The sequence below is a fragment of the Corvus hawaiiensis genome, chromosome 27 (assembly GCF_020740725.1).
Source record: "Corvus hawaiiensis isolate bCorHaw1 chromosome 27, bCorHaw1.pri.cur, whole genome shotgun sequence".
NCBI classification, from domain to species: domain Eukaryota; kingdom Metazoa; phylum Chordata; class Aves; order Passeriformes; family Corvidae; genus Corvus; species Corvus hawaiiensis.
The window spans coordinates 1,038,984-1,066,114 of NC_063239.1; the positions used below are offsets into that span (position 1 = coordinate 1,038,984).

Consider the following 27,131-nt stretch of genomic DNA (forward strand, 5'->3'; position numbering starts at 1 on the left):
GCGGCGCTGCCCTCTGACCCGCCACGAATCCCTAAAAGCGGGAGTCCCCCGGGGCCACGGCACACGAGTCCCCTTTGTTCCCGGCGCTGGCGGGGCTGGAGCCACCGGGCTGGGGCTGAGAGAGTGGCTGGGTTGGACCCGACCTTGCGGGGATAGGCTCGGCTTTATCTCCAGGAGACATGGGCTCGGGTTTGTTAGGGAGCGTTCTCTCCTTGTGAACGCATCGGCCAAGGTTGCAGCGAGAGGGAATTCCTCCCCCTCCCCTTCCGCCCCTGCCCCGGGTTTAGGAATAAACGTAGGAACGGTCAGAGTGGCATAGCCAGAAATGATCTTAGTACAAAGAGGAGGCTTTTGTTCGAGAAAATGTACCCACGTCTTTTGTAAAAGGTAAAAAAAACCCGCACCATAATACGCCTCACCATCGCCTGTATATTTATCTTACGTGCTCTGGTTTCTCACTTTTTATTATTATCATTATTATTATTATTTATTAATATCTTACCCAGTTTGGTTGGTTTGGGCTTTTTAATACAGAGAAATTGCATCTCAGAGATGCTAAGATCGTATCTTGAAAGACTGGCCTCCACCCTATAGCTCCATCAAACTGCTGTTGCTTTTCTCTAACGTTTAAATAACGCCAGCCTCGCCTTTTGCTAACCTGGCAAAATCACTTCCTGCATATTTATCAATTTGGGGAGGTGGGTTAGCATGGCAAATTTCCTTGAACAAAGATTGGGTGAGATGTATTAGTTCATCCAATACCATGTCTGTCACTTATGTAGACAGAATAAATCTGAGTCCCGGCTTTGCCCTCAATCGTGCCTGAATTAAGGATATATTTTTATGAAACTTTTATGGGAAGATTTTAATTTCAGATTCTTTTTGGAGATAACTGTATGAAACTCCGCGAAAATAATCTAGTATTTAATGGGTGGCTTTTTGAATAGCGGCTGAACGTGGATGGAAGGAGTTCGGATTTATTCTGAAATGGAAATTATAGTTCTATCCCGTTAAAAAAAACCAACCCAAAAAACAACAGATAAAGCAGGTTAAAGAGAGGAGCTGCACATAATGAGTCAAGGAAATCCTTGCGCTGTCCCTTTAACTACCGAACATCTGATTCCCTCATCTGGCAGATGGTCTCTGAGCACAGATTTGCATTCATTGTCTCGAAATCTGTTTTCGCGTTGGTGTTATATAGATTTCAGAGGCAGATCTATACACGGATCAGAATACAAAAGGGCCGGGAGGAAAATATCACCAAGGCAGAGCAGTTTAAAAAAATAAACTAAAATAAATGCAGACGTAGTAGGGTCCGGGTCACCACGGACCGGGCTGGGAAGAGCTCCGATTTCCTTTAATGGGAAATGTTGCCTACATGGGATGTTACAAAAAGTTTTAAGGTGAGACCTGACAGCTCTCAGGGTGTAACTTCGGGCTCTGCTGGGTGCCTGCAAGTCTCCGGCTGGCTCTTGCCCTGCAGGCAGCCTCTGCCTAAACCCTCCCCCAGACCCATTTCTTCTCCCTCTGAGCAGTTTTTCATTTTAAATCCCGCGCCTGAGAGCGAAGCGGCCACTACCCGTGCGGCGGCTTTGGCAAGACGGCGAGGTCAGACGGACAGAGATCGCTACTCCCAGCACAGTTTGGGTGTTCTGCGGCAGGACAGGTCGGGGTGAGGCTGCGGGGACATCACGATGAGCCCGCGGGTCCCGTGCCCGACTCCGGCTGTCCCGGGACGGGCGCGCTCCTCCCGCTCCGGCCCCGCGGTTTCCACGCACTCTGTGCGGTCTGGAGCAGCACCGCTCCGGGTGAGGCTGCCGGGCCCTGGCGATAAGCCATCGCGATAAACCATCACGATAAACCATCAGGAGAAGCCCGCTGTTCCCCTGCCCGGGCTTCGGCAGCCACGAGGCGGGCGTCGGGCGCGCTCCTTCCAGCCCAGTCCCGCAGCTTTAGCACAGTTTATACGTTCTGGGGCAGCACCGCTTGGTGTGGGGCTGCCGGGCTGTGACGATAAACCCATCACGACAAACTCGCAGTTCCCCTGCCCGTGGTCCGGCTGTCCCAGGGTGGGCGGCGGGACCCCGGTCCCGCTGCTTTGGCATAGTTTGTGCGGTTTGAGGCAGCACCTCTCGCCGTGGGGCTATGCCCACAACCCACCTCCATGAACCCGATCGCGACATCCCCGTCGCGACAGCCCCGCGCTTCCCCTGCCCGGCCGCGCTCCGGAGCCGCGCGGGGGGCGGAGCGCGGCCGCGCCGCTCAACCAATCGCGGCGCGAGATGCAAATGAGATCTCCTTATATGGCGCGGGGCCCCGCCCCCCGCGCGCCGCCCGCTCCCACCGTGTAACCCATTCATGCCGCCGCGCGGGAAGGGCCGGCGCTGCCCGCGCGCGGGGTGGGACCGGCCGCTCTTTAGCTCCATTTCTTCCTTTCTTTCGCAATTTACCCCACGTCTGGGGTTGTTTTTTTTTTTTTTCCCTCCTTCCTTCCTTCTTCCTGGATTAGGCAGCAATCAATCCTCCTCGCCGTTGTCTGTTTGAGGAACAGGTGATCCTCGTTAGCGGCGATCGGTTTCTGGATGCGGCTCGCTCGCCTGCGTGTGAAAGATGATGATACCAGGCAAGACTGAATCAGCGTAACTTTTACTTGGCAAGAGGAAAAACTTTCTTCCCCTTTTGAAGGCGTTAAAAACACGTAGCGTTAAAAAGCAGAAGAAGTTGGTTTGAAAGCTGAACTTCACTTTCCTGGGATTTGTGTGTGTCAGATTCAAAGGCTGCGCCGTTTTGGTTTTCTTTTTTTTCCTTCTCCCTTATCTTCCAGAAGGAAACTGTTGCTAGTTGGAATAGACTTTTTAAATGTTTGGGATTCAAGACACTTTAGGAAGAGGACCAATTCTGAAAGATAAATCTCTAGGTTCTGAGATGGATTCCGTCAGGTCCTGGGTCAGAAACGTTGGGGTTGTGGATGCAAACGTAGCAGCACAAAGGTAACCGTGACTATTTCTCTCCCGGTTTCCCCCTGCTTGTTATTTTTCTTTTTAAGAAAACCGTTTCTTTACTCCCTGTTGTTTGCATTTGATATTAAATTTAATTATTTCCTCTCTGTCCCTCTCCTGGTCTCCTCCAGTCAGCGAAAAGCGGTGGGAGCTAGAGTTAGGCAGCAGCGCTCTAAAACCGGAAAGCATCAGGAGTCCTAAAACCCAGTGCGGGGCTCAGATGACAGCGAGATGGGATCATCCTTTCATTTTCTGCCCCAGGAACATGTGTGGGGCGCTGGCTTGGTTGTTCCCAGCGATCCAGGGTACTCCTCCCTGCTTGCTGGGCCAGACAGCCGAACAGAAGGGGACCAAGTTAGAATGAACTTAAATGTAGGTGTCAAACCCCAGCCCCCCGGCCAATCTTGTTTTGCTTAATTCACGGTGGGCATTGCCAAAATCTTTACCCGTGGGTTCAGGGCAGGCAGAGCAGGGTCCGAGGGAGCAGGGGAGGGCACAGGCACCGCGGAGCACTGCGGGCATGCCGCACCTGCCCGAGCGTCCGAGAGGTCTCTGCTGAGCTGAAATGCCACTGAACAGCCCGAAATTGGGGCTTGGCTGTTTGTTTTCCACTTGTTTGGGAGGGTTATCTCCCTTTACGCCCCCCTTTTATTTTCTCTTCCCAGCCAAGTCGGCACAGGACACTATCCCAGTCTCTTCCCAGTAGGGGTAAGACGATGAAAATTCTTTTAGGTATTTTTTTTTTTCTCCTTGCCTTCTGGATAGCTTAAAAAAAAACCTAAAAAAAACCTAAAAAAAAAAGTGGTAGCGTCGGGGAAGGCTAAATTGGGAACCCCGGGAACAAACTGGGTTTTATTTAGTATTAGAGACAAGGTGAAGGGCATGAAACAGCAGAGGGGACTTCAGATGAAACAGGGACATTTTAGAAATAGTACATCCATGCCCCCACCCCCGGCCTGATCTGGCAGCAAGGTTTTCCAAGCGCCATGGGAGGAGTTATCAGAGTTTTATGAATGTCGATAGAGCGTTTTATAAATACGGTTGAGGGGGAAGAGGTTTATCCTCAAGGAAACCGAAAGTAAAAGGAAACGGCTCCTGCCAAGACTCCACGGGAGCGGGTGGAGGTGCAGCCGCGTTGTGCTGCCCGCTGGCATCGCCGGGTTTTTCTCCCAGATATCCCTAACAAACCAATAAATCCCAATTTTTACTCGCAGAATGAGAGGAAGCCCCAAGCTAGGTGCAGTTGTGGCGGATGTGGTGAGATCACACCGTACCTCTTCGGCAAGGAAAACACAGGGAAACATCTGTAGTTCTCCGAAAGAGTGAAATACTTCTGCCGGTGCTGTGGAGCTATTCTGGGGACTAAAACCCAAAGCTGTCCAACTTCTAACTAGTCTGGCGCATAAACTGAATCTGTCTATTAAGTAATTTGGAGGTGCTCATGTGCACCTATTTTCTCCGCAGTAGGTAGAAATTTGCCTTAGAGAGAGGGAACAACAACTAATTTCACAAAGAAAGAAAGCTGCAGTCAGGGATATTTGGGTAAACAGAAGCATTTGAATCTTTCCAAGCCAGGAAACGCGTGGGAAACATCACAACGTTTTCTGCAGTCGGGGACAAGATTTTCGCAAGGGCTGGTTAACCCGAATCTAAATTCTTTCAGTTTAAATCAGAGTTTCAATTTGCAGGAATCGTTTCAAGTAATTCAGTGACTAAAGACAAACTCCGCTGCCGAGGGAAGTGGCTGCTCTGCTCGAAAGTCATCTCTGCCCGAAACAGAGGTGTCCCCCCGTTGACAGCCTGCCCGTAGGAAAGATTTTTAGGGTCGCTTGTTTTCTCCTACAGGAAAAGGGAGCGGGACCGGGATGTGCAGAGAGCACTTCCAGACCCTCTGACACGTTCCAGCCACTTCCCACCCTGCTGCATTCCAGCAAGGAGCGTGACAGGCAGGGAAATAAGTGGAGGAAGGAAAATACACGCTGCCTTTAGCACCAGCCCCTCTCTGTAAATTACCGTTGTCCTCGGGGCGTGCAGGGAGCGGGGCCACGCCGAAATTGGGGTTCCAGTGCCAGCCCCGAGCCCGCATCGCCCCGTCCCGCCCGGCTGCAGCCCGGCGGTGACAAGGGACAGTCCCAAAGTGCTGTGCCTTTTCTGTTGTTGTTTTGCCGTTACTGCTGCACAACCTGGTAATGTCTTTGTCTCTCCCCCTCACCCCATCCCGTGTGTTTCCTCCACAGCGGAGTAGCTTTGTCCAGAGCCCACTTTGAAAAGCAGCCACCCTCCAACTTGAGGAAATCCAATTTCTTTCACTTTGTTCTGGCTCTCTACGACAGACAGGGGCAGCCTGTGGAAATAGAGAGGACAGCTTTTGTGGACTTTGTAGAAAATGATAAAGTAAGGCTCGTTACCTTTCTTCTTCCTCTTTTCCTCTCCAATTTTTAATCTTCTCCCCCCACTGAGCTGCCGACTTCTAATACCTGTTGTCCCTAATAAAATACAACCAGGGTTTGGTCGAGGTTCAGGTGCTGGGGTAGATCTGTAGCCCTGTGAGTACTACTGTAGTAAAAAAGGGTTAGAAGCCTCTGCTCTGTATCAGGAATTTCATTCACCCACTAAAAATAAAATAAATAAAATACATGGGGGATAAACGCGCTTATTTTTTTTGTACCTACCACATCTGCTGGATTTTATCAGTACCCGAACAGAAGTGGAATCTGACCTGTAATATGTCAGATTATCTGTTGAGCATGGTTATGTGTACTTCCTAAAGCTCCAAAGTCAATGGCAGGACTTGAAAAGCATTTGCTTTTGGATTTTAATTCCATGTCTTGACCACTTTGCATTTTTCAATTACTTTCTTAGCCATGAACAAGATTTTTTAAATTGTGAATCATTAATAACTATCTTACAGGAAATTACTTTTTTAAAAAAGTGTAAGAAATATCCCTGTAACACAACCTTCAGGAAACAAATATCAATATTGACTCAAAATAACACTATTGCAAAGCAATGGTCACAGTAAAATCAAAAGCCACTGCGTTTACCCCCCCGTCAATCTGCTTTATATTAACTGATTTGAAATGCACAAATTCTTCTCAATGTATTGCCTTGAAAAAGTTGAGAGCATAATGGCAAATAAGAGAGGGAAAGAAGTTCTTGAACTCCTACAGGAAAAGATGTCAGCAGTATTTTGTAGTTTGTCCTGGGTCACCCAGAAGGTTAATATATCCCAATCAGTGGATTCACCTCTTAGAATTTTAATGAACTTTGTTGTCACTTCCATCATGATTATGAGCTCTTGCATTTTAAATGTGCCAAGTGTAAGTTCTGGAAGGATTTTTTTTTTCCCCCCCCTCTTTTTAAAAATTCCCTTTCAGGAGCAAGGCAATGAGAAGACGAACAACGGCACACACTACAAACTCCAGCTGCTCTACAGCAACGGTGAGTGCCCTTTCCAGGCACCTTCTGGGGGCTGTGCAGCGAGGCAGGGTCTGGCTGGAGGTGCTGTGATTTCCAAAATACACTGAAATTCCCTTTCATGAGGCCCCTTCAGTGCAGGGATGGGCCCTGGAGTTTACCTGGGCTTGGGCAACACCCGGGATGCTGAGGGTGTCTAATAAGGCACTAAATGGGTTTGTTCTGATGCTTTCAGGGCAAGATGCCTGTAGAACATTATTTCTCCCTGTTCTTCCTTGCTCTAGGTGTCAGGACTGAACAGGATCTCTATGTGAGGCTCATCGATTCCGTCACCAAGCAGGTGAGCAGGGCTGATCTGGGCCATGCTGTCCTGTCCCACCTCATCCTTCCTGTTTGCTCAACATTTCCCTGCGTGTTTTTCCTTCTCTGGTTCACTTTGGCCTCTCGCTCGGCTGTATTGCAGACCTGCTTTGGAGGGCAATTGAAAATTGTGCTCTGAAGTCTCTTTTTTTCCCTCTGTGGACTGTAGGCTTTTATCCACTTTGTAGCAATATTTATGTAAAGCTGTTTTCCCTGCACATAAAGGGGAAGGTGTTTATTTGCAGGCGATGGTGAGCAGTGGTAAAAACCCTTCCCCTCACATCTGAATATTCTAAGGAATAAATAACCCCTGATGCCCTTGGCTTACCTCTTCTCTTAATTTTTGTAGCCTATAACTTACGAAGGCCAGAACAAGAATCCTGAGATGTGCAGAGTGTTGCTCACCCACGAAGTCATGTGCAGGTAAGATGACTTTATTAACACATCATTTGTGAGCTTTGCTTCCCTAGATGCTGGAAGAGCCTTTCCGAGGAAGTTCTAGGTAGGAGGAGTTTGATTTTGTTGTTTGTTTATTTTGTTGTTGACTCAGAGAGGGTCTTTGTGTAGGAAGACTTTCTTTTTTCATGTGGGTAATGCTTGCTTGGGTTCAAAACAGATATTTTGAGGGGGGGGTGTTCCTATTTTTTTGCCATTTGTTTTTCCTGCAGGAGATTCAGCAACCACAGCTGCACTATTTTTGTTTAACGTAGGCCTTTGCATGTGTTGTTTGAATCAAGACTTTTATATGCTTATTGCTCATAGAATTTCTGCTCACCTTATGAGAATTAGCAGTTTAACTTATATATTTTTACCTGGAATCTGCAAGATGCTCTCTATGTAATTTGCTTTGGTGAAATATTTTAATTTTCTTAATTAAAGTGGCCTCATTAATGTTCTTTAATTTTGGGCAGTTCTCACCCAAAAGAGAAACCCCTCAAACCCTTCCTTTCTACACATGCGAACAATATTTAGGGGCCTTCTACTTTTTAATTAGAACAAAAAGCCCCCCACTATTTTTAGCACTTAAATTTATAAATTAGAGGGTGAAATGACTCGAGGATGTTTCTAATAACTTTTGTATAAGTCTGAACTTACACGTACCTTATGTATGTACGTCGTGCTTCCGTGGTAACTTATTACTTTTGCTGTTCTCGGGTAAATAAACCTTTTTTTCAATGCATATAATAATGCAAACAGTCAATGTTCTTCTATTAAAATGTGCTAAAATGTGCATAGAATGTTCCTTCATAAAACAAGAGGCAAAACCCACTCGTGACCTTTATTAAACACAGTTTGTGATTTATTGTATCAGTGGGAGAGGGTTAAGCTGTTGGACTCAACGTTTCTGCTTTTAATGGTGCAGTTTGCTACTTGGTTGTTGTTTTGTTTTTTATTAAAGTAGCCTTTTAAGTTAATGTAGCAGTGAGGGAAGCTTATTTGGATAGAATTTTTATCAAGGGGAAGTCTTGGTTTCAGTACTTAATTATGTCAACAATTCCATTACTTTTTAATATAATATGAATCAGGTATTCAGTATGAAACAAGTATATTTTTTCTCTGTTGTGCTTAGCTCTCATTAATTTAGTAAATGAGTTTTTGACCAATATTTCCATATTTATGCCCAAACACAATGTATATCACATATGAAGGGTGCATCGCGTGGGCTTTACAAGGACCTGGTGACGTATTGGCAAAGATCAAAGGTGTATAAGTGACTTTCGGGCACGTCTAGAACTTGTTTATATAAATAAATATAAATATATGTGTATGTATATATGCATCCATGTTGTTGAAAGGTTTCACTATAACCAGGTGAAAATTAGAGAAGAAAAATCTGATTTCTTGTGCAGTTGGGTCGTGGTTTGTGATAACGTAACAGCGGTGAGCCCATTTCTCACCTCCACTCTCCCTGCACAGAGCGCAGCGCTGGTTTGGAAGTTCAAGCATTTCAGCACCTTCTCATCCAAATGGACTTGTTTGATTTAAAATTAATTTGGCTTTCCCCCTGCTTCCTCTCCCTGCCTCTATGGTATCAAATGCTCTGCTCAGCTTTGATATTCCTGAGCTCCAGTGATGCCTGCAAACCTTCTCCGTGCTTGATTTAAGGTAGCGTTGTACAAATCTAAGCCATTATTCTGATTATTCTCAGCTCTGCTGCTTGATAGATTAACCAAGGAAGAATTACAACTCAGGGACATCCTTCCCGTGTAAAACACAGATTAGTGGAGGGAATCAAAAGCGCTCTGTAACCTAATGAAGACATTTGATTTTAAATGTCGTGTTTTCCTGAAGTATCTCCAAGCAGGATGCTGTGTATTCTGAAGAGGCATTACACACATCACTTTGAATAATGCCAGGGGAATGGCTCCAACTCTAGTTAAACTTGACATTTTATTTTATTTCTTTTAAGTACAATAATCAAATCTTCCTCATTGTGTGCTGCTTAAGTGGCAGCATCAATTTTTAAAGCCCCTAGTTTAGTTTGCATTAGGAACAGTATATAAAATTTTAATGCACTGTGCCCACTCTGCTGTCGAAATTGATGCCTACTGCTTTTGAAAAGGAAAACAAGAAGGGTCTGTCTGTCTTTCTGCTCCTCTTCCAATCCTCCCTAGTTGAAGGAAGGGCTTTTTGGGGGGGATTTTTCAGTACATAACCACACATGGAGATATTTTTTGCTGTGTGGAGACGAGCGCCTCCGAAAGTGCCCGTCTCTCCGTCAGACAGTGACAGATGCCTGCTTAGCAGGAAAGTTGTCTAAATATTGATACGGCTGCACCAATCTGTCATAGCCATTGAAAGTTCAGCTCTCGATAATTAGTGCTTTCAGCGCTTCCAGTGTGAGGCTCGATTTATTCATTTCCAATCTGAATTTTTTTTTTCATTTGGCTTCTTATGGCCTAATAGGAGCAGTTCCTATTGGGTGGGTTTGTGTGGAATAACACTATCCTGACGGATGGAAATCAAGGTAAAACACCCTCATCTCCTGGAATAACTTTTTTTCCCCCCCAATCCTCTTCCTTTTCTTCCAATTATCGACTGAGAGGAAACTCGTTGTTATGCTGCTGCCAGCAACCCCCTACGCCCTCAATGCTCAGAGGGTTAAAAGGTATTATAATTCGAACAGAAGTAGTCTCAGGGTCTACAGCTGGCTAATAACAGAGTTGTATTGAGTGCAGCGAGCCCCACAGCTGTGACTTTCGCCACAAGGCTCAGACTAGACGGGAGCTCTAATCAGCTGGGCCAGGCGGCCACTGGGGCCCGTGTCTTTATCGGCCAGATGGTGTGAATTTAGACACTTTTGTTATGCAATTGCAGGGAGGAGTTGGGCAGAAGAAAACAAAACAAAGGCCACCATGCTGTGAGCTTATTTGAGTTTGAAATTAGAGACAGATTTTTTTTTTTTTTTCTTTAATTTTTTTATTTTGGTGTCGGGCTGAGGGGAGGGAAGTTGAGGGATGAATTTTAAAACCATTTTAGTCAAGTGTGAGGAGGGGAAAGGATGAAAGTTTGGCTTTGGCGTGAGGCTTCTGGGGTGCTCAGTTTGGAGGACTGGGGTTGTCTCTGGGAGCTTTCTGGGTTTGGTTTTAGGTTTTTCTGGACTGTTCTTAACATAAACCATCATTTTCCCCAAGTAGATCTAATTAGAGGGGAAAGTATAACAACAAAAGATGTAGAAAATAATTTAAAGCCTTGATATTCTTGTCTTAGGCAAATGAGCATCTCTAAAGGTGTGTTTCCAGCCCAGTGTTGTAGCAGAAATGTAAATATTGGTGAAGTCATGCCAATAGTTTGCTTAAAGAGGATATTGAAGGCCTGATCCTGGACCACCAGAGTTTGGGGGCTTTGGCTTGGACTGAAATTGGAACCAGTCAATTCTGCTGCAGGCAGCACTTGTGAAACCAACCCAGTGGAAACGTTCCTGCTTGGATATGGGGTGAAATACTTGGAAATGGGGATTTAAAGATTTAAGAGGTATTTTTCCTTAAATGTTGGGCTGAAACATCCTCAGTCCCACTCTGATTTATGTGCAAACAAGTCCTTCACTGGAAGCAGCTCTTCTCCCTCATCAAGATTTTTTTTCATAGACTTGGGCTCAGAAAGTACCATGGTCAAAGGGGGAAAAGTTTATCACTACCAAAGATCTGCTCCCCAAGAATGATAGGATTGTAGATACCAGTAAAATATTTGGAGAACTTCAGCTGCAAGCCACAGTTTTAGAGGCAAAATATTAGAATATTACAAATATAATTAAGTTCAGAACTGCAAAAATTGTGGAAATAGAAAGAAAACAAGATGCACTTGTTTCTGAACCCAGCCACGTTGTGCTCAATCTCACAGAATTCATCCTAAAACACTCTGCCAACAAGTGGAACCATCCCTGGAATCACTATAGAAATATTTTTAAAGCTGGGTTCCTTTGTTTGCTTTATTATAGTGGCCTGGAAAGCAGCAAAGATTTTATTCCCAGTGTTATTTTCTGTGTGTTGCTATATTGGACATGACGAAGTACGTCCCAAATTTATGTTCCTTTGAGAGGATTTTCTGCTTTTTTAGGGGGTTTATTATAATTTTCTCCTTTAGAAAGCATCTCCCATCTTGGCTCCTGGTATAAAAACCCTCCATTCTTTCTAAACACTGATTAGGCAGTGAAATCCATAAAAGATGCACTTAAAATAAAGTTGGGAGAAGGAGGGAGGGTAATGTTCTGCACTGGTGTGAATTACCAGAGCTGCACTGAAGTCGATGGAGCCATGACAATTTACAGCAGCTACAGGGGCTGCCCCAGGGATTTTTAAATATTTAGTGTATCCTTTTATTTTAAAAGGAGTAGCATCGATGAATAAGTGCATGTTTGAGGCAAGGGGAATGTAGGAATGTTGAAACAGTTGGAGCTGCTATTTAAATAGATCTGATCCTTCCAGCTCATGCGGCTGGGCAATTCCAGCCCCAGAGCAGGAACTTCCTGGAAACTGGAGGAAATGTTGGGATTTTTCATAGCTGAAAGAGGGATTTTGGTCTAAATGCTCATTTTAGGCATTTTGTAATTTAATATTAGGCATATCAAGAAAAAAATCCCCACTTCAGTATTTTATACTGCCTTCAGTGAATTCAGGTATTTTATTTATTTCTTCTTTTAATAATTAATTAATTAATTCTGCTTAGCATTGCTCCACAGTTGGAAAACTCTGAGATTCAGAATGCTTGAGAATTTTGCAAATGTATTCAACACCCCTGTACAAAAATCCACCAAAATTTCTCCATCCCATGTGTGTAAATTTGAAGAGAAACCTCTGCAGAACGTGGAAAACATCTTCTGGAAAGGCATTTGTGTGATCAGAACCTGATCTGGTGACTTTTGATGGATGTGGGACTTCTGATAGAGATATTTAAAAGTTTTGGGTGCCTCCATCCTCCCCATCCCGTGTTGGCTTTGATTGGAAGAAAAAACCTGAGCAAGAAAACAGCTTGAATCTTCTCTCTTGCTCCAGATTATTGAAAGTGAGGATTTCAGAGCTAGGACTGCTTTTAAAGTCTATTAATCTTCTGGTACTCAGGTGCTGTGTGTGCAAGGCACATTGCCCACGTCAGCGATTGTATCAGTGGAAATAAATTAATGAAATGTCTCTTGATTTTTAAATTTTTATTATTATTTATTATTATTAATATCATCATTGAATATGTATAAATTAATACTTAATCTTAAGGGTTTATCACTGAAACAATTTCAAAGGATTGCAAAAGCCAACCTGAAAAACATCTCTTCAGATCCTTTGCAGGATCTAAGTGTGTTCTGGCTTTTCATGAAGTGCTGAAGTTTTCTGTCACCATATGAAACTTAGATATTTAATAATAAAAAATACAGTAATATAAACAAACGTATTATTGGAATACACCAAACAATTAGGTTGCTTATAGTCAGTTCTAACACCTTTTGATGGACTTTTAACCCCGCATAACCCATTTGGTCCTGCCTGTAATGACATTATGACATCTGTTAATCACTTATTAGACCTTTATAAATATCACCTCAGTCTCAAGTGTGACCATATTGCTGTTCATTTTTGGCTGGGTAATTCAGAATGGATTACAGGGAGCCAGGTGCCAAACTCCAGCTGGAACCAGCCAGGATTTGGGCACCCAATTCCCTTAATTTTCCCTTCTGGAAAGCAGAATTTTTACCCTTCCAGGCATACGTGGAGCACTGAAGCTTTTCTGACAGACTTGGAGCTGGTTCTTTGCTCTCAACTGTCCCAGTGGTTCTTTAAATTTGGTTTTCTTTCCCTCTCCAGTCGGTGCTGTGAGAAGAAAAGTTGTGGCAACAGAAATGAGACTCCGTCTGACCCTGTGATCATTGACAGGTAGGAGATGAATCCTCATTTTCCTGCAAAAGCATCCCAAAATTATTGTTTTTCACTTTGAATCATCTGAGGGTGTTTCTTGCTGGTTATTTCTTGGTGTCTGCCATTTGGGGACCTTGACAAAACTGATGTTTATTTTTTAAATGAAGTTCTGTTTTTATTGTGACCAAATATCCCATGTGTGCATCTGGAACATTCTCTCCTCACCAGGGATGGGATCCAACTGGATTACTGAGACAGATAAAGCTTTGAGCAACCTGGCAGCTTCAGCAACGTTCTTTAACAAAAGAACAATATTTTTGTATAAATGTAGGGAGAAAGGGAGGGGTAAAAAGGCAAAAATGCGACATTAAATCTGACAGTTTGGGGATTGTGAGCAATTTTATGTACAACAGCTTCATGTATTACTCAGTTCCAGCTCCAGGTTTAGGTTCTTCTGCCAGTTTTTAGGTCAATAACGAATGGGGAGAGCAGCACTTTGTTAAACCATGAAGTGGCACTATAAAAATTGTGTGTGTTTGGGGGAGCTTAGAAAACCTCCTTGCGGAAGCCACTGACATGGAAGGGTTTGAAATCTGGAGTTCAGCAAGGCTCAGACAGGGAGAATAAGAACAGGCAGAGCTGCTTCAGAAAGGAGCACACATCTAAGGGCTCCAGAAGGGCAACAGTAAATAAGGCAAAGCCAGGAAGAAAATGTTTTCCCCAGATTATCCTGTAGTAACTGTTAAAGGGTTCCTTTTCCCTGAAGCAGCTGCCACAGAGAGCTGATGCTGGAGTGGATTGATTTTAGAGTCAGTTTTTATGTCTGTCTGAGTCTGGCCTGTTCTATCTCCTTTCTAAGAAGCTTTACTTGTCACAGTATTACTCGTGGACTTATTTTGGCACCCAGAGCAGTAAAGCTGGTTTGAATAATGGTCTGCAGTAATTGCCTTTATTTTTTTTTCTAGCACAGAGTTAATCTAAATTTTGGAACTCTGATGGATGTGATGGGTTCTCCCTCTCCCTTTACCCCATGGTTTTCCCTTTTAATTCTGTGCTCACAAGCTGTGGTTGGGGCCAGAGCTGAAAGTTGCAGTGAAATGGGCTCTTTGGGGAGCAGAAGTCCTGGATGTGCCATCTTGACCTTTCCTATGCAATTTCGAGCTTATTTTTGGCTGTGTCAGTGATTGGTATGAATCTGCATTTGGGAACTTTCCAGCCTGAAGTCTGAATTTTCTGGGAAGCAGCTCAGGATGGAAGGCCCTGGATTTGCCCCTGGATTGAAACTTTGACAGGGGCAGTTTCTACCACAGCTGAATTTGTAATCCTGAGCCAGCTGCCTATCCTCGTGCAAAGTGAAAATTCTGATGCTTCCTGGGGGGCTTTGGGATCTGCTGATGTAAAATGAAATGGAAACTATGAGAAAGAAAAACCTTGTTCTTTCTAACAACTGTGTTTAACTGTGCACCACAAGTCACCTGTTGTGCTCAGTGAGTCCCAAGCTTTCCTAATTTGCTCTAAGACCTCTCCTAACTTCACCTAGACCTCTCCTAATTTGTTCTAAGCCCAGAACTTTTTTCCTGCCTGCCCTAACAGCAATAGGCATTCCCTTGGCATGGAAACATCCTGCAGGCTCAGGCTGGCAGTTCCTTTCTGTGTGTTGGTTCTTCCTTTTCTGTGTGAGTGTGTCTCCAGTCCAGGTGAACTCTCGAGCTCAGTGAGGGTAGATGAGGGAAATAAATAAGGGGTTCAGCCTGATAAAGCCACTCCATTTGGTGTTAAAGGCAGTCACTAAATCAGATTTAGGCCCCAGAGAGAAGAATTTTTCCCAGCTCTGCCCTGCTGTCTGGAGGAGGCTTGGCTTAGTCAGCAGTGTGCTGAATAGAAGCAAAACTCAAAGCTAAACATTATTTTTTTTTCTGCCACTAACCTGTGGTGCAGCATCAAGAGCTGGCAGAGTTATTTCTGCACAGTTATTTCTGTTCCACCTCTTTACCCAGTGAAACAGGGCCTGAGCAGTGAGGGATAATCCTCTGCTACATCTCCATCAACACATGTGAAGCAAATAAAATAACAGAGTTGTGCTGTGCCTGCCTGTGCACAGAGGAATCCTTGGCTTGTCTGCCGTCCTCACACAGCTCCACAGCACCAAGGTACAACTGCTCAGGAGTTCAGCTGGACACTCCACTCTCCCAAAATACACCCTGTGGGGTCATTTTTTATTGTCTTTCAAACAAGGAAAGTCCTGTGTGCTCTGGACTAGCTAGGGAGCAGTGCTTTGATTTATTTAGGGGGTCTCTCTATGGTTTCTTTAAAGGAAAACACCTCTGCTTAGGAACCTGGCAGCAAGTGGAATTCAATTTCTGAAGTGCACCTTGCAACCATGTGGGTCAATAAATATGGTGGTATTTTCAGCTCAGTGATGCCTTCATGGTGGGTTGCTGTTAATTTAAAATGAACTACAGGTTTTCTTTAAATAGACATTGAAATGAAGGTGTTTTTCCCTGGTGTGAAATGATAGGTAAATGTAAAATCTGCCATGTACCAGCGCAGCTGTAACATTCTCTCGTGTCTCTGGAGAAGGGAAGAAAGAAAAACGGAGAGAGAAGAATTGCAAAAACACCTCTGTGTTATGCAGAGTTGTGTCTAAGCAGTGTGGGCACAGTGAAATAGAATTTCCATGGAATAAAATTCCAGAATCTTTGAGGTTGGAAAGGCCCCCAAGGTCATTGAGTTCAACTGTAAGTCCATCATCACTGCAGTGATTTCCCCTTTATTTGTTTCTCTCCCCACTTTTTTACCTGCTGGGTGCTGGAGGGAGACACGATTCACTGGTGTTCCTCAAATCCTGGGGGCTTGTATGTCTGTTTAAAAAGGAAGAAATAGTTCAGTGGGAAAAAAATGTCAGCCCTGTTGTTGTTGTTGTTGGGCTTTTTCTTCTCCTTGAAAGAATTCCAAAAGTTCTGATGCTGAATAAAACATTTCTGCAGTGACCTTTGCTCTGGGGACTGGATTTAGATCCGAAGGCCCTTGCAGTTATTTTTCCACTCCCTCTTGGAAATGAGAACGTTTTCATATGAAAGGGAACTTCTCCACTGAAACTTAGTGTGTGCCCTCTCCTGATGGCGGAGCTCTGCAGGATATGTCGGAATATTTCGTTTCCTGTGATGTTCTGAGCCAGAATTTGAGTGTAACTCTGGTCAGAATTTGATTGCAGAGTGATGCCTCTGATTTAACAGGGATGGCACAGCTCAGATCCTGCAGTGCTGCTATTACAGGTGTCCAAAATCAGGAATTCCACTGGAGCATGGGGCTGGAAGCACCTGGGATTACATTTTAAATACAGAAGCGCTTGCACTCCAAGGTTTTGGACAATGCAAGCCATAATCAGTTCTCAAAATGTCACAGCAAGCTTTAACTTTGTGTGCACAACCAGAATTAGTCAGAGCTAAATTGGTTCTGGTGCGTTCCCGTGGTGGATCCCAGCTCTGGTGGGTTCATCCTGGATTTCTGCTTGCCTTTTGAAGTCAGTATCTGCAGAATTGGTTGGTTTAAGAGGCATCAAAAATGTAAATGTTATTTTCTTCCCCCTCTCTCATGGCTGAAGTGGTGGTCCTTGATGTTCCTGGTAGTTCCTTGAAACTGGAGAGTGAACTTTGTGTTTCCTTTATGGAAATCATGGACAGGAATATGAGGCCGAGGGGCTGGGGGGGCTTTCGGATGGAAGGGTGGAAGCTCATTCCTTTGAAGATGGCACTTCCAACTGAAAACTGTATTTTGTCACGCCTGTGTTAGAATTACTCAGTTTGTTGCCTTTCCCACCCTGCTTATGCAAATAAAAAGAAACTTGGTGTTAGGATTATGAGGTCATGGAAGATGCAAATGAATTCAATTAATCACTTTACTGCAGATTTTCTCTCTCATTTTAGGTGAGTTGTGTCATTTTGGATGTAAATTCATCAAATGGCAACGATCTTCTGTTTTTTTAAGTTTCTTTGTGTTCCTTGAAGATTCAAGGTCTTTAGAGGAGGTTATTTTGTGTGACTGTTACTCTTAATGCTTTACTGAGTTTACTGAAGCTGTGATTTAATTGAAGTCTCTGTGGTACAGGGGAGAATTGGTGTGACTTTTTCGGTTGAAAAATTTGCTTTTTTGTTTTCTTACCTTTTTTTCCCCCCTTTTCTGATAAACAGAAGAAATTTACATGTGATTAAAATGAAACCTCTGAAACGGTCACAAGAAATCACTGTGTCATTCAAACAAAACATCTTAGTTCAATTAAAAATGCAGCGTCACTGGGGTGGGACAGAATTTTTTGTTCCTACAAGGGAAATTCCTCGGAACAGCACAAAAACCTGGGAGCACAAACCCTGTGCTGTTTGTAGCTGCTGCCTCCATGGTCCTCTGCTCTCTTTGGGCTCATGGAACGAGACCTTTTAGCTGAGGTTCTCTCAGAATCCAAGACATTGGGTCCAATTCCTTCTACTTTTACCCTAAACTCTTCCTGATTGTTGCTGGGAATCTGGTGTGTATTGCTACCACATGTCATTAATTTATTTATTGTGATTGTTGCTGGGGAGGGAATGGAGGGGATTGGAGTGGGTTGTTGGGCTGGAGACCAGTGCCCAGCTGGGTCAGCAGGCAGTGGCACCAGCTGAGCACTGGGCACACTGCTTTGGGGGGTGGAGAAGGGCAGCATCCATCAGCTGCCACGTGCTGCAAAGGCAAAACTGAGGCTTCTGTAGTTATTACTTAACAAAAAACCACATCACCCCCAAAGCCTGAGCACAGCTGGCAACTTGTCAGCCTCTCTGGGAAGGAGCAGAAGAGCCTGGATTACATCCCTGTGCCGTGGGGGTCCGTCCCTTCACGTGGAATTGGGGTGCAGGGATGGAGGTTTCCGTCCCTGCTGGTCCCCTGCCCTCCCTGCTGCAGGGACTGGGGGCTGAGCTGTGCCTGGGTGCCTGGCACATCCCACAGGCACTAAAACTCACTTCAGGATTAATAGGGCTGGACTTTACATCTTCTCTGTGTGTGTGTCCCTCCCTCCCCACTTCCCTCTCCCTAAAAAATGCAAAAGAACACGAAGATGAATTTTCATTTTGAAGGATCTAACTTCAAATAAGTGCAGGCTTCTGGCTGTTTCTTCTCCTTTTTCTCTTCCTCTTTCCTTTTTCTTCCTTTTCTCTTAATCTCAGCCATCTGAAAAGGACTTAATCCCTTCCACCTCCCTTTTGGGGTGATCCCAAAACCCACTGGGTAACACAAGGATATTTCCTCATGCTCCGAGGCAGAACAGCAAGACTTGAGGGACCCAGATTAAATTCCCACTGACACTGGGTTGCCCTGTTGCCCTAAGTGATGTGAGTCCGTGCCTCAGTTTCCCCCTTAATACAGAGCATTAGCAACTACCTGGCTGTGGAAAGTGGTTTCAGATCCCTGAACAGGAGTTTTTGGGGTTTATTTTTCACATTCCTGCTGCCAGAAGGATTTAATCTGCATGGCAGAGTTTGGTTGTTCCTGTTCTGCCCCATTCTCTGTGGCCCTTGTGAGTCTGCCAAGGCAAAATGAACGTCTGGGATCTGTTGCTGCTGTGGGGTGAAACCAGGAGCTCTTCCCAGCTCCCTGTGTGCCCCAGTCTCCCCTTCCAAGCCCCCAAAACTTACAATGATCTCTCCCCTTGTCCTAGGGAGTCAAAGTCCTTTGTTCACTGCTAAACCCTGCTCTCCTGCAAAGAGCTGCTGTTGTGCCATCTGTCTCTTTATGAATTTTTTAGTAGACTGGATGTTTGTGGGGAGTCAGTAACTTAAAGTGCACTATCCCAGCCATTTGACAAGTGGTTCTCTTAGTGCCTAATTTGTTTGTTTCTTTTTATTTTCCCCTCTCTTTTAGACAAAAAGAAAATTCTTTACTAGTTTGCTGTCCAAAACATCTTGAAATCTTTGATGTGTGCAAGCACTTAAAGCTTGTAAATGGACTAAACTAGAGAGTAGTTTGTGTTGCTTAATCTTTTTCATTTAATGTCGACAGACAACAAGTTTTCCAGCAAGCTGGTGAGTCAGAAGAAGCTTAAATATCTTTTTGAGTGTGCTGGAAAAATGAAGAATGGACGGGTTGGGTCTGTGGAAGTCCTGGGTTCTGTTCCTTTCTCCCCCTCACAGCCCGTGTATTTCTGTAGCCATTCACAGCATTTGTGTTTAACTATAAACCAAGTATGTGATTTTCTGGCTTTCCCTGATAACACAAAGGCACATTTGCTGAGAACTGATGTGTGGAAATAGTGTGGTGATGTGGAAGAGCGTTGCTGTCACAGCGGAGAAGCTTTTGGAGCAATTTATAAAGTTCCTCTTCCCCAGGACTGCTGGTTGCTGCTGCCTGGGCTGGAGGTGCTGCTGCTTCTGGAATGGAGCAAGAAGTGAGATGGGTTTAAATCACTGCTGGCTTCAAGCACAGATTACTGGGGAGTTTAACAGAGCTGGCACCTTATTTCCACCAGTGTTTTGTGCAGGTTTTCTTCTGGCCATGTGCTGTCACTGTGGGCATCTCTGCCCTCCAAACAGAGAGACGCCTTTTAGGATGTGTTAGAGGCAACACAGGTATGGGGGTGCCAACCAATATTGATCACTTCAGTTCCATTGAATCTATAACTGGGAATAGCTAGCTCACGTCCTGATCTGAGAACTGCGAAGGGAACATGGCTGAGCCTAAGCAAGGGCACATTATATAATTTAAAGGAATAAAATTTGACTATTGCTCCTACTGCTTGGAAGCCTTAAGAAAATAAGTCCAATGAAGACAAGACCCAAAGGATTTTAGCAGTTCTGCATAAATCAGATAAGCTTCCCTGATGCTTTAGAGCAGCTTGGACACAAGCATGGATGGGTTCCAATCTTGTTAGATTAGTTGAGATAAAGACACTGATGGTGCTCAGGCTAAATCCTGCCTGAGCAATGCAAAGTTGGGAGCAAAGTTTGCACATGGTGTAGGAGAATCCTTGTCCCTTTTTAAACTGAGACTTTTTCCTGGAAATAGGGAGAATTTGGTCCAGTTTGTGCTCATAAACAGCGAGTGAGGAGGTTAAGGGGCTACTGACCTCAGAAGGACAGAGAGCAGAGTAAGGAGCCATTGGAATCAATGAGGTTGGTAGTAGTGGAAAGGGGAATGGAAAACAAGTTTCCCATGGACTAAAGCACCTCTGGGAATAGAAGCTGAGGATAAATTCACTGTGCAAACAGCACAGAAGAAATTCTGGGCATGTAGAGCAGCAGTGTGTGACACGGGATCTCCACAGCTCCACTCTTTGGGTCTGCGTTTGCCTGCCTCCATCTGCACTCATCAATAAAACTGCCAATATTTCAGAGTATTTGCATCCTAATGAAAGCATCCTCTGTGTATTTATGACCTGAAATACTCTTCCTTCTCACTTTTGCACTCTGCTCGGCCTCTGTCTAGACCCGGTTTTATGGACTTGTCACTTCATCTGCCCTAAGCTTTTCAGTTACTGCCTCTTGCTTTCCTTTTGAACCTTTTGTTTCTCTTCATCCCTTCCCTGTGTGTTCCTTTCACCATCTGTTTCTGGTGGGCTCTCCCATATTTTCTACCCTGTAAACATCCCAGGGTTTCAGCCTCTCTGAACTGATTGCTTCACCTCTGAAAAAGTCCTCCCAATTAATGTGTTCCTGCTTTCAGATGGGGTATGAAACAATTTGTCCTGCTTGGATCATCACCCAAAATCCTTGTGAAGTGATGACAAGATTGAGACTGCAAGTACATAATGTGCATCTGAAGCTTAAATCAGTTGGAGATGTAAATTTAAAGCTATTAGGAGCTCATAGGAGTTGCCCAGGGTGATGTAGGAGACAGTTTGTAGGACACACTTCACATGAAGGAGTGGAATCCAAGTCTTGTATTCCAGGCTGGGTCATGTAAGCATGTCCTGGAACAACATTTCCCCTCTGCAGCTGTGATTCACATTCTCATCTTCCTCCCTCATTTGGATCTTTAATATGCTGCTGTCATCCAACCCATCCTTCTTTTTCCTCCTTTTTATTTTGCCTTTTTCTCTCCATCCCCTCTGCTACTTTTCCTCTCAAATAAATGCTAATTTCTCCATGGGCATCCCACTTACAGCTCCACATTTGGTGACTTTTCCTCCAAGTGGAGTCCATTGAGCTTGTAAATAGTATTGGATCAGTGAGCCCATAATGAGGCTTCTAAGTCCAAACAGTGCAAGTCTGCTGGGATTTTATTGTTCATAAAGCTCCTTCCCTGGGGAGTGATAGAGCCATTAGGTGTGTGCTGTGTTTAATATTTGGTCATGACAGGAAGCAATAATTTTCTATCTTTTACTGTGGCTCTCGAGTTGTTTTTAAGCAGTCAGCTTATTTAGTCTCAGTGGCTGTGAACCCATTAGGCAAACAGCTCTTCCCTCTGTGAGTTTGTGTCTTCCTACAAAGGCTGTTTCAAGAAAATAAAATAAAATCAGGTGGCAACTGCTTGCCCTGTGGTGGTTTTTAATCCCTTGCCCTTCTCAGTGGCTGTCACTGACAGGAGTTGGCATAAGGCTGGTTTCACCAGAAAATGGCATTTCTCACACTGAATGAGATCTTTAAAAATTTACTCCAGCAGAAAACCACCAAAGTTCCTGTTTGCATGGGGTGTTATGGGTTTGGGTATTTATCTTGTGCAAATCCATTATTTGATTTCAGTGGAAGCAGCAGCAAGGTTGTATTCAAGAATTCTGGAAGTGGATTTTATATCTATATAAACAGAAAAAAAATGAAAATAATAGTTTTGTGTGTAGCCCGCAGGAAGCTGCTCCTCTGACAGCCCTTTCCTTGCATTCCCAGTGCTTCCCTCAAAGAACCAGGCAACTTTCTCTATGGGATGTGCCAGGAGTTCTGCACATTCTGTGTTCTGGTGGTACCACCAGGCTGCTTTTCAGCCTGATTATTGCAGTTTCCCTTGCTCTCTGCTTGGGTCCCTTCCTTTGCTCCAGGGGAAACATTTTCCACTGCCTCATTTCCCCGCTGGGTCCTTGTCTTGGATCTCTGCAGCTCAGTGGGAGAGGTTTGTATCAGAAAGGGAAAGAATAATTGGCTGGCTCTGTATCCCAGAGCTGTTGTGAGGGCACAGAGATACCAGGGGGGTTTGCATTAACCAGGAACACACAGGTTCTTCTTCCAAACCAAACCTGAGAGGAAGATCCTGGGGTGTTTGGGAAGAGGGAGGGCAGTTCCAGAGGTGCTTCAAGCACTTGAAAGCCGGGACACAGCAAACACATGAAACCAGCTCATGGCAGAAAGAAATTAAAGCTGAGCGCTGATATCTTACAAATCATATTTAATTAATTTTTAAGAGATGTGCTTAGGTTTTCTTATGATAAAAAGTTATTTATTTTGGTTCATCAAAGCAGTTAACACTTTGTATTGTTTAGCATCAGCATCAAGAAGGGTGTATGTAAATAGTTTAAAAGAAAAGTGAAACAGCAAAGATTGATGTTTGGGCTCCTGCTTCCTCTCACAGTCACAAAGTTTCTGTAAGAAAATTCAGGTCTTGAAGTTGCCTTTTTTTGAAAAGATAAGATTTGAGCTTCTCATGTTCACATGACTTTAAACCACAAAGAGCAGTTTTGGGTAACTGATCAAGCTGAGAGTTCTGCCTCCTTCTACACCCATTTACCTTCAGTTTTTATTGTGGAAATGATCTTGGAATTTATGGCTGCCAGAAAGTTCCCTGGGTCTTCAAACTTGCGTGTGCTAGATTGTAATTAGGATTAGGAGAGCTTGAATATAAATTGTAGTTCGGATTAGGAGTGCTTGAATTTGGTTTTTCAAATCCTTGTTCTCTTTGGGAATGTGGGTGCTCAGGGCCTTGAGGAAAATAACCACAGCTTTTCCAGCTGAATCCCTGCCAGTGTAAATCTTTCCCCTTGACAAAGTATCTGCTCAGTCAAAATTCCCCTGCTAAAGAGGGGAGAAAAAGCTGTACAGTGTTGTGTCAGTGTCACTTGTTGACATAGAACCTCAGAAAAAACCCATCCTCTGGGAGGTTTTGGTTAAAGGTGGTTTTTTTCCCCCCTTTCCTCTTTATCTCAAACATTTCCCAGCATTCCTTCAGGGATGTCTGGTTCTCTCATTTTCCAGCTTTCCTCGGTGCCTTTGAAAAATGTCACTGTCAGTTCTTTCTCTTCAGCCAAACAGCGCAGGCAGGACACTGGTCCTGCCCAGTAATTTGCCTAGAATGTAGCTGCCCTTCAGAAGCAGAGGCTGCAACCATTTCTGGGATGGGGAATGTGACTGTGTTCCCCTTTGGGGTTTTTTTTTACAGGGAAATTGATATTTTTATATATACATACAATACAGTGTATTTTAAATAATATACATTATGATATGTGTTGTTATTATTATTATATATTATTAGATATTATATTTTTTACAGGCAAATATAACATCTTTTATACATGAAGATAGGTGAAGTTCAGTCTTTTTCTGCACTCATAAATTGATGGTTCTTTATAATAATAAAAATATCATAATAGAGTTAAGGATTGTATTGGATATGTCAAAAGGGATTTTATTTAGAGTTACTTCTTTCATCTTAATTCTAGCATTCTGTAACCCCTGGATGAGTTTTTATGAGGAATATTCCTGTACTTCAGATCTTTGGTGTGTGAAAGATTTCCCTTTAACATTGCTGCAGCTGCAGAAGGGTGTGAGGTTTGATCTTCCTGAAAGCTTTAATAAGAATAATAATAATAACAAAACAATAATAATAATAAAAAAATAATAATAAATAAAATAAATAAATTAATAACAACAATAATAATAATAATAATAATTCTTCCCTGTATCTTTCATGTACTTTACTTTTCTCTCTATAAAAAAAACCCTAGACCTGTCCCAGAGCTGTTTTGGGGCAGTGCCAGTGGTGGCAGAGCAGCACAGGGTGGTTTTTAACACCCCAGTTCCACATCCCAGTATAAGATCCTGCAGCACAGCCGGGCTCATTCCAGGTACCAAACCTCCAGGATTGTACCAAACTCCCAGGGTTTTTCCTCAGCTCATGAACTGAGCCTCTTGGCGACCATCACCTCCTCCCCCTGACAAATATCTCATGTCCGTCGTGCCCCTGAACGGTGAAGTTAAACCAAGACTTGACTGGATTTGAGTTTCAGCCCCTTCCCCTCTGAGACACGGAGCTGAACTTGGAAAATTCCCTGAGCCAGTTTCTCCCTGCAGCTGCTTCCAGCCCCCACTGAAGCACTGGACAGGAGTCTGCAGCAGGGAGGGAGATTGGCAGCTCCCTGCTGGAGCAGCGCAGGCTCCAGGAGGGAGGGATGGCTGTGGATAACGGATTGGTGTGGCCATCCCAGGGGACTGGGAATGGGATGTGGCACCCACTCCTTTCTCCTGTCGCCTGTGGTATGTCAAATCCCCTGGATAGAAAGGGAAGACAGCTCTCAGTGACATAAATCTTCAGTTTTCAGTCTTAAGGATCCATCACCCTTTGTCCCCAAAGGTCTGTGGGAGAGATTTCATCCGTGCCATGGTCCCTGCCCCTTTGACAGGGGTGGTGGCAGCACATCCTTTACCTGTGTGCAGACCCACCTTGGAGCAGCACGTTGTCCCTTTCTTGCATTTCCTAGAGTGGAAATGTCCCTTTCTGAAGGCTTGGCACTGTTGCAGATGTTTTTTTTATTGAGATTTTTGTGTTTGGGTGGGGAAAAGGGCTCTGCACTCTCATGCCCTGTGTCTCTGTGTCACTGACTCGGGCTGTCACCTTGTGCAGGTTGGTTTTTCCTCTGGAGGAATTGTCAGGAGCGCAAAGGGTCATATTCCCACCTCTGCTGGAGCCCCATCCAGTGCCTGGTGTCAGAGAAATATTGGAAATCATGTTCTATTGTCTGTATGAACTCTGCTTTGTGCTGTCTCCTGCAAAAAAGGGTCTGACATGTAAAACTTTATATAATGGAGAGTTAGTCTGGAGACAACTGCAGAGCACTGTGCTGCCAGGAGTATTTTGGAATACAACGTTCAAAAGGAAAGTGCAGTTTGTTGGTGTCTGACAAGAAAAGTCAAGATCCAGCTTTTATGCTGTGGGTACTCTGCCCTTCATTGACTGCATTAAAAGCCTCAAATTGGGCTCTTGCTTATATTAATTTAAATATATCTTTTAGGCTCCTGATATTTTAGGGCTGTCCAGGACAACTGTCCCATTTTTCTTGTGTTTCAGCTATTCTTTCTCTATCCCTTCTCTCTGGGAAGCTCTGGAATGCAGGGGGTTTGTACTGTGCCTAAAGACTTGGGGTCCTGCTCTAGGCTGAGTCTGCTGCTCCTAAAATAATGCAATAATTTCGACTTGCCCCAATAGTGATTGCTGCTATACATGGAAATGTGTTTGTTTATTAAATGGACTCAATGAAATGTTTATTTTCTCCCTATACCACAGTTGTTTGAACCATTGTCTGTAAAGTAATTCATGAAACTGAATAGCCATTTAAATATTTTCAGTAGTTTCTTAATAATTGTCTTCTAGAATTCTTCATAATTTTTTGCATAATTGGCAAAACATTTAAGTAGGTTTTGTTACTTGTTGAAACTTTTTGAAAATAAGAAGTTTTTCTTTATAAAATCTGGTTCTACACCCGGCATGCTCATGCGGCCTTCTAATTGTTTCACTGAGAAAAAGTAATCTCAGATTAAAATTAGGGATAAAATCCTTCATGAAAATTGTTCTACTCTTATGTTCCAAATAATCCCTGCTAACGATGGGCTCTCTTGTTTCCAGACTGCTGGTTCTAATTGATGTCATTTGATCTGATCTGTGTGCTGGGCACTGAGTGGCAACTGAAACATGAGACGGCTTTTGAAGGGTCCGTGTGAAAAAAAATTACTGCCATGGTGGTGTCACTGCAGAACTCCTGGCTGTGGAGGCAATTCCTGTTGTGGGCAGATACAAAAACTGTCTTTTAGTCCATTTTTGCTTGGCCCAGCTCTCATATCCCCAAATATTTGCTGTAAATGGCAGTAGCCTCATTGCAGAGGGACCAGGTGGGACACCTGAGTGTTCTCCTGCACTCAGGGATTCTTTGGGATCACTAATTCCGTATCATCCCAATAATCCACATGGAAAACTTCCCCCCTTGTCACCCAATAGTTCACCCATAAAAAATCCTCCTTCCTCATCCCACTGAAAATTTCCCCTGTTCCATAGTCCCACCTCTGTCTCCTAAGCCATGTTTTCTCCTGGAGTTCACCATTGTTTTGCCAGCCCACCCCTCACAAAGCAGAGGTCACATCAACATGACCTCCTTGCTGGTATGAGGAGGCTGCTAAATAATTCACGTGGCCAACTTGATTTCAGGGTCCACATTTGTTTTTTCCACTCTCCTAATCAAGATGCTCATTTAATTCTATTCCAGCACCTGTTCAGCAATTAACACCCTACAATTTGCATCTTACCCTGACATTTGCTATCTTTCCAATTAGTTTTTATATCAGTATAATTAGGTAGGGTTATTACAGTGCATCAAGCAGGGTCGAGGATATTCCCAAGCCTTTAAGCTCTTTCCCAGATTTGTTTAGGGAAGCCACTAAGGGTAAACGGTTGATTAGGATCACTGTTTTTCTTCTTCATTCAGATCAGGAGAAAACTGTTTCCCCATGTGGCCCATGAAAGATCAGGGAAATATGTCAGTCTGTAAGAACTAATATTATGTAGTTCGTGACTTTTTGGGTGAATTTACAGGGGATTAGGAGTAAGGGTCAGGCTGTGCAGCCCCTTGCAGCAGCATTCACCAGTAGCCTTCATTATGCTCTTGCTTTATGTTAAGCTGAGCAAATTGCAACAATGGTTTTAATTTTTAAAATCAATTTTTTTTGGAGTTGACACGTGGGTGGGTGAAAAATCCGAATTAGAGGGCAACCTGACCATATTGAACATTCAGCTTAATTGGTAAAGGCTCTGGGAGTGAAATGACTACTTCTAACACCTTTTAATTTAAATTTCACAG

At 43.9% G+C, this 27,131-nt stretch overlaps 1 protein-coding gene across 2 annotated transcripts in view; it reads left to right on the forward strand.

Annotated features, from left to right (window-relative positions):
• Window positions 1–2,382: 2,382 nt before the first annotated feature.
• Window positions 2,383–27,131, forward strand: part of EBF2 (EBF transcription factor 2) — a 120,101-nt gene continuing 95,352 nt past the window's right edge. For both annotated transcript variants that reach the window (XM_048287482.1, XM_048287484.1), the window contains exons 1-6: window positions 2,383–2,990; window positions 5,237–5,393; window positions 6,377–6,440; window positions 6,701–6,756; window positions 7,126–7,199; window positions 13,070–13,138. In XM_048287482.1, coding sequence (XP_048143439.1) covers window positions 2,860–2,990; window positions 5,237–5,393; window positions 6,377–6,440; window positions 6,701–6,756; window positions 7,126–7,199; window positions 13,070–13,138 — 551 coding nt within the window. In that variant the 5' untranslated portion in view covers window positions 2,383–2,859. The remainder of the gene's footprint in view (window positions 2,991–5,236; window positions 5,394–6,376; window positions 6,441–6,700; window positions 6,757–7,125; window positions 7,200–13,069; window positions 13,139–27,131) is intronic.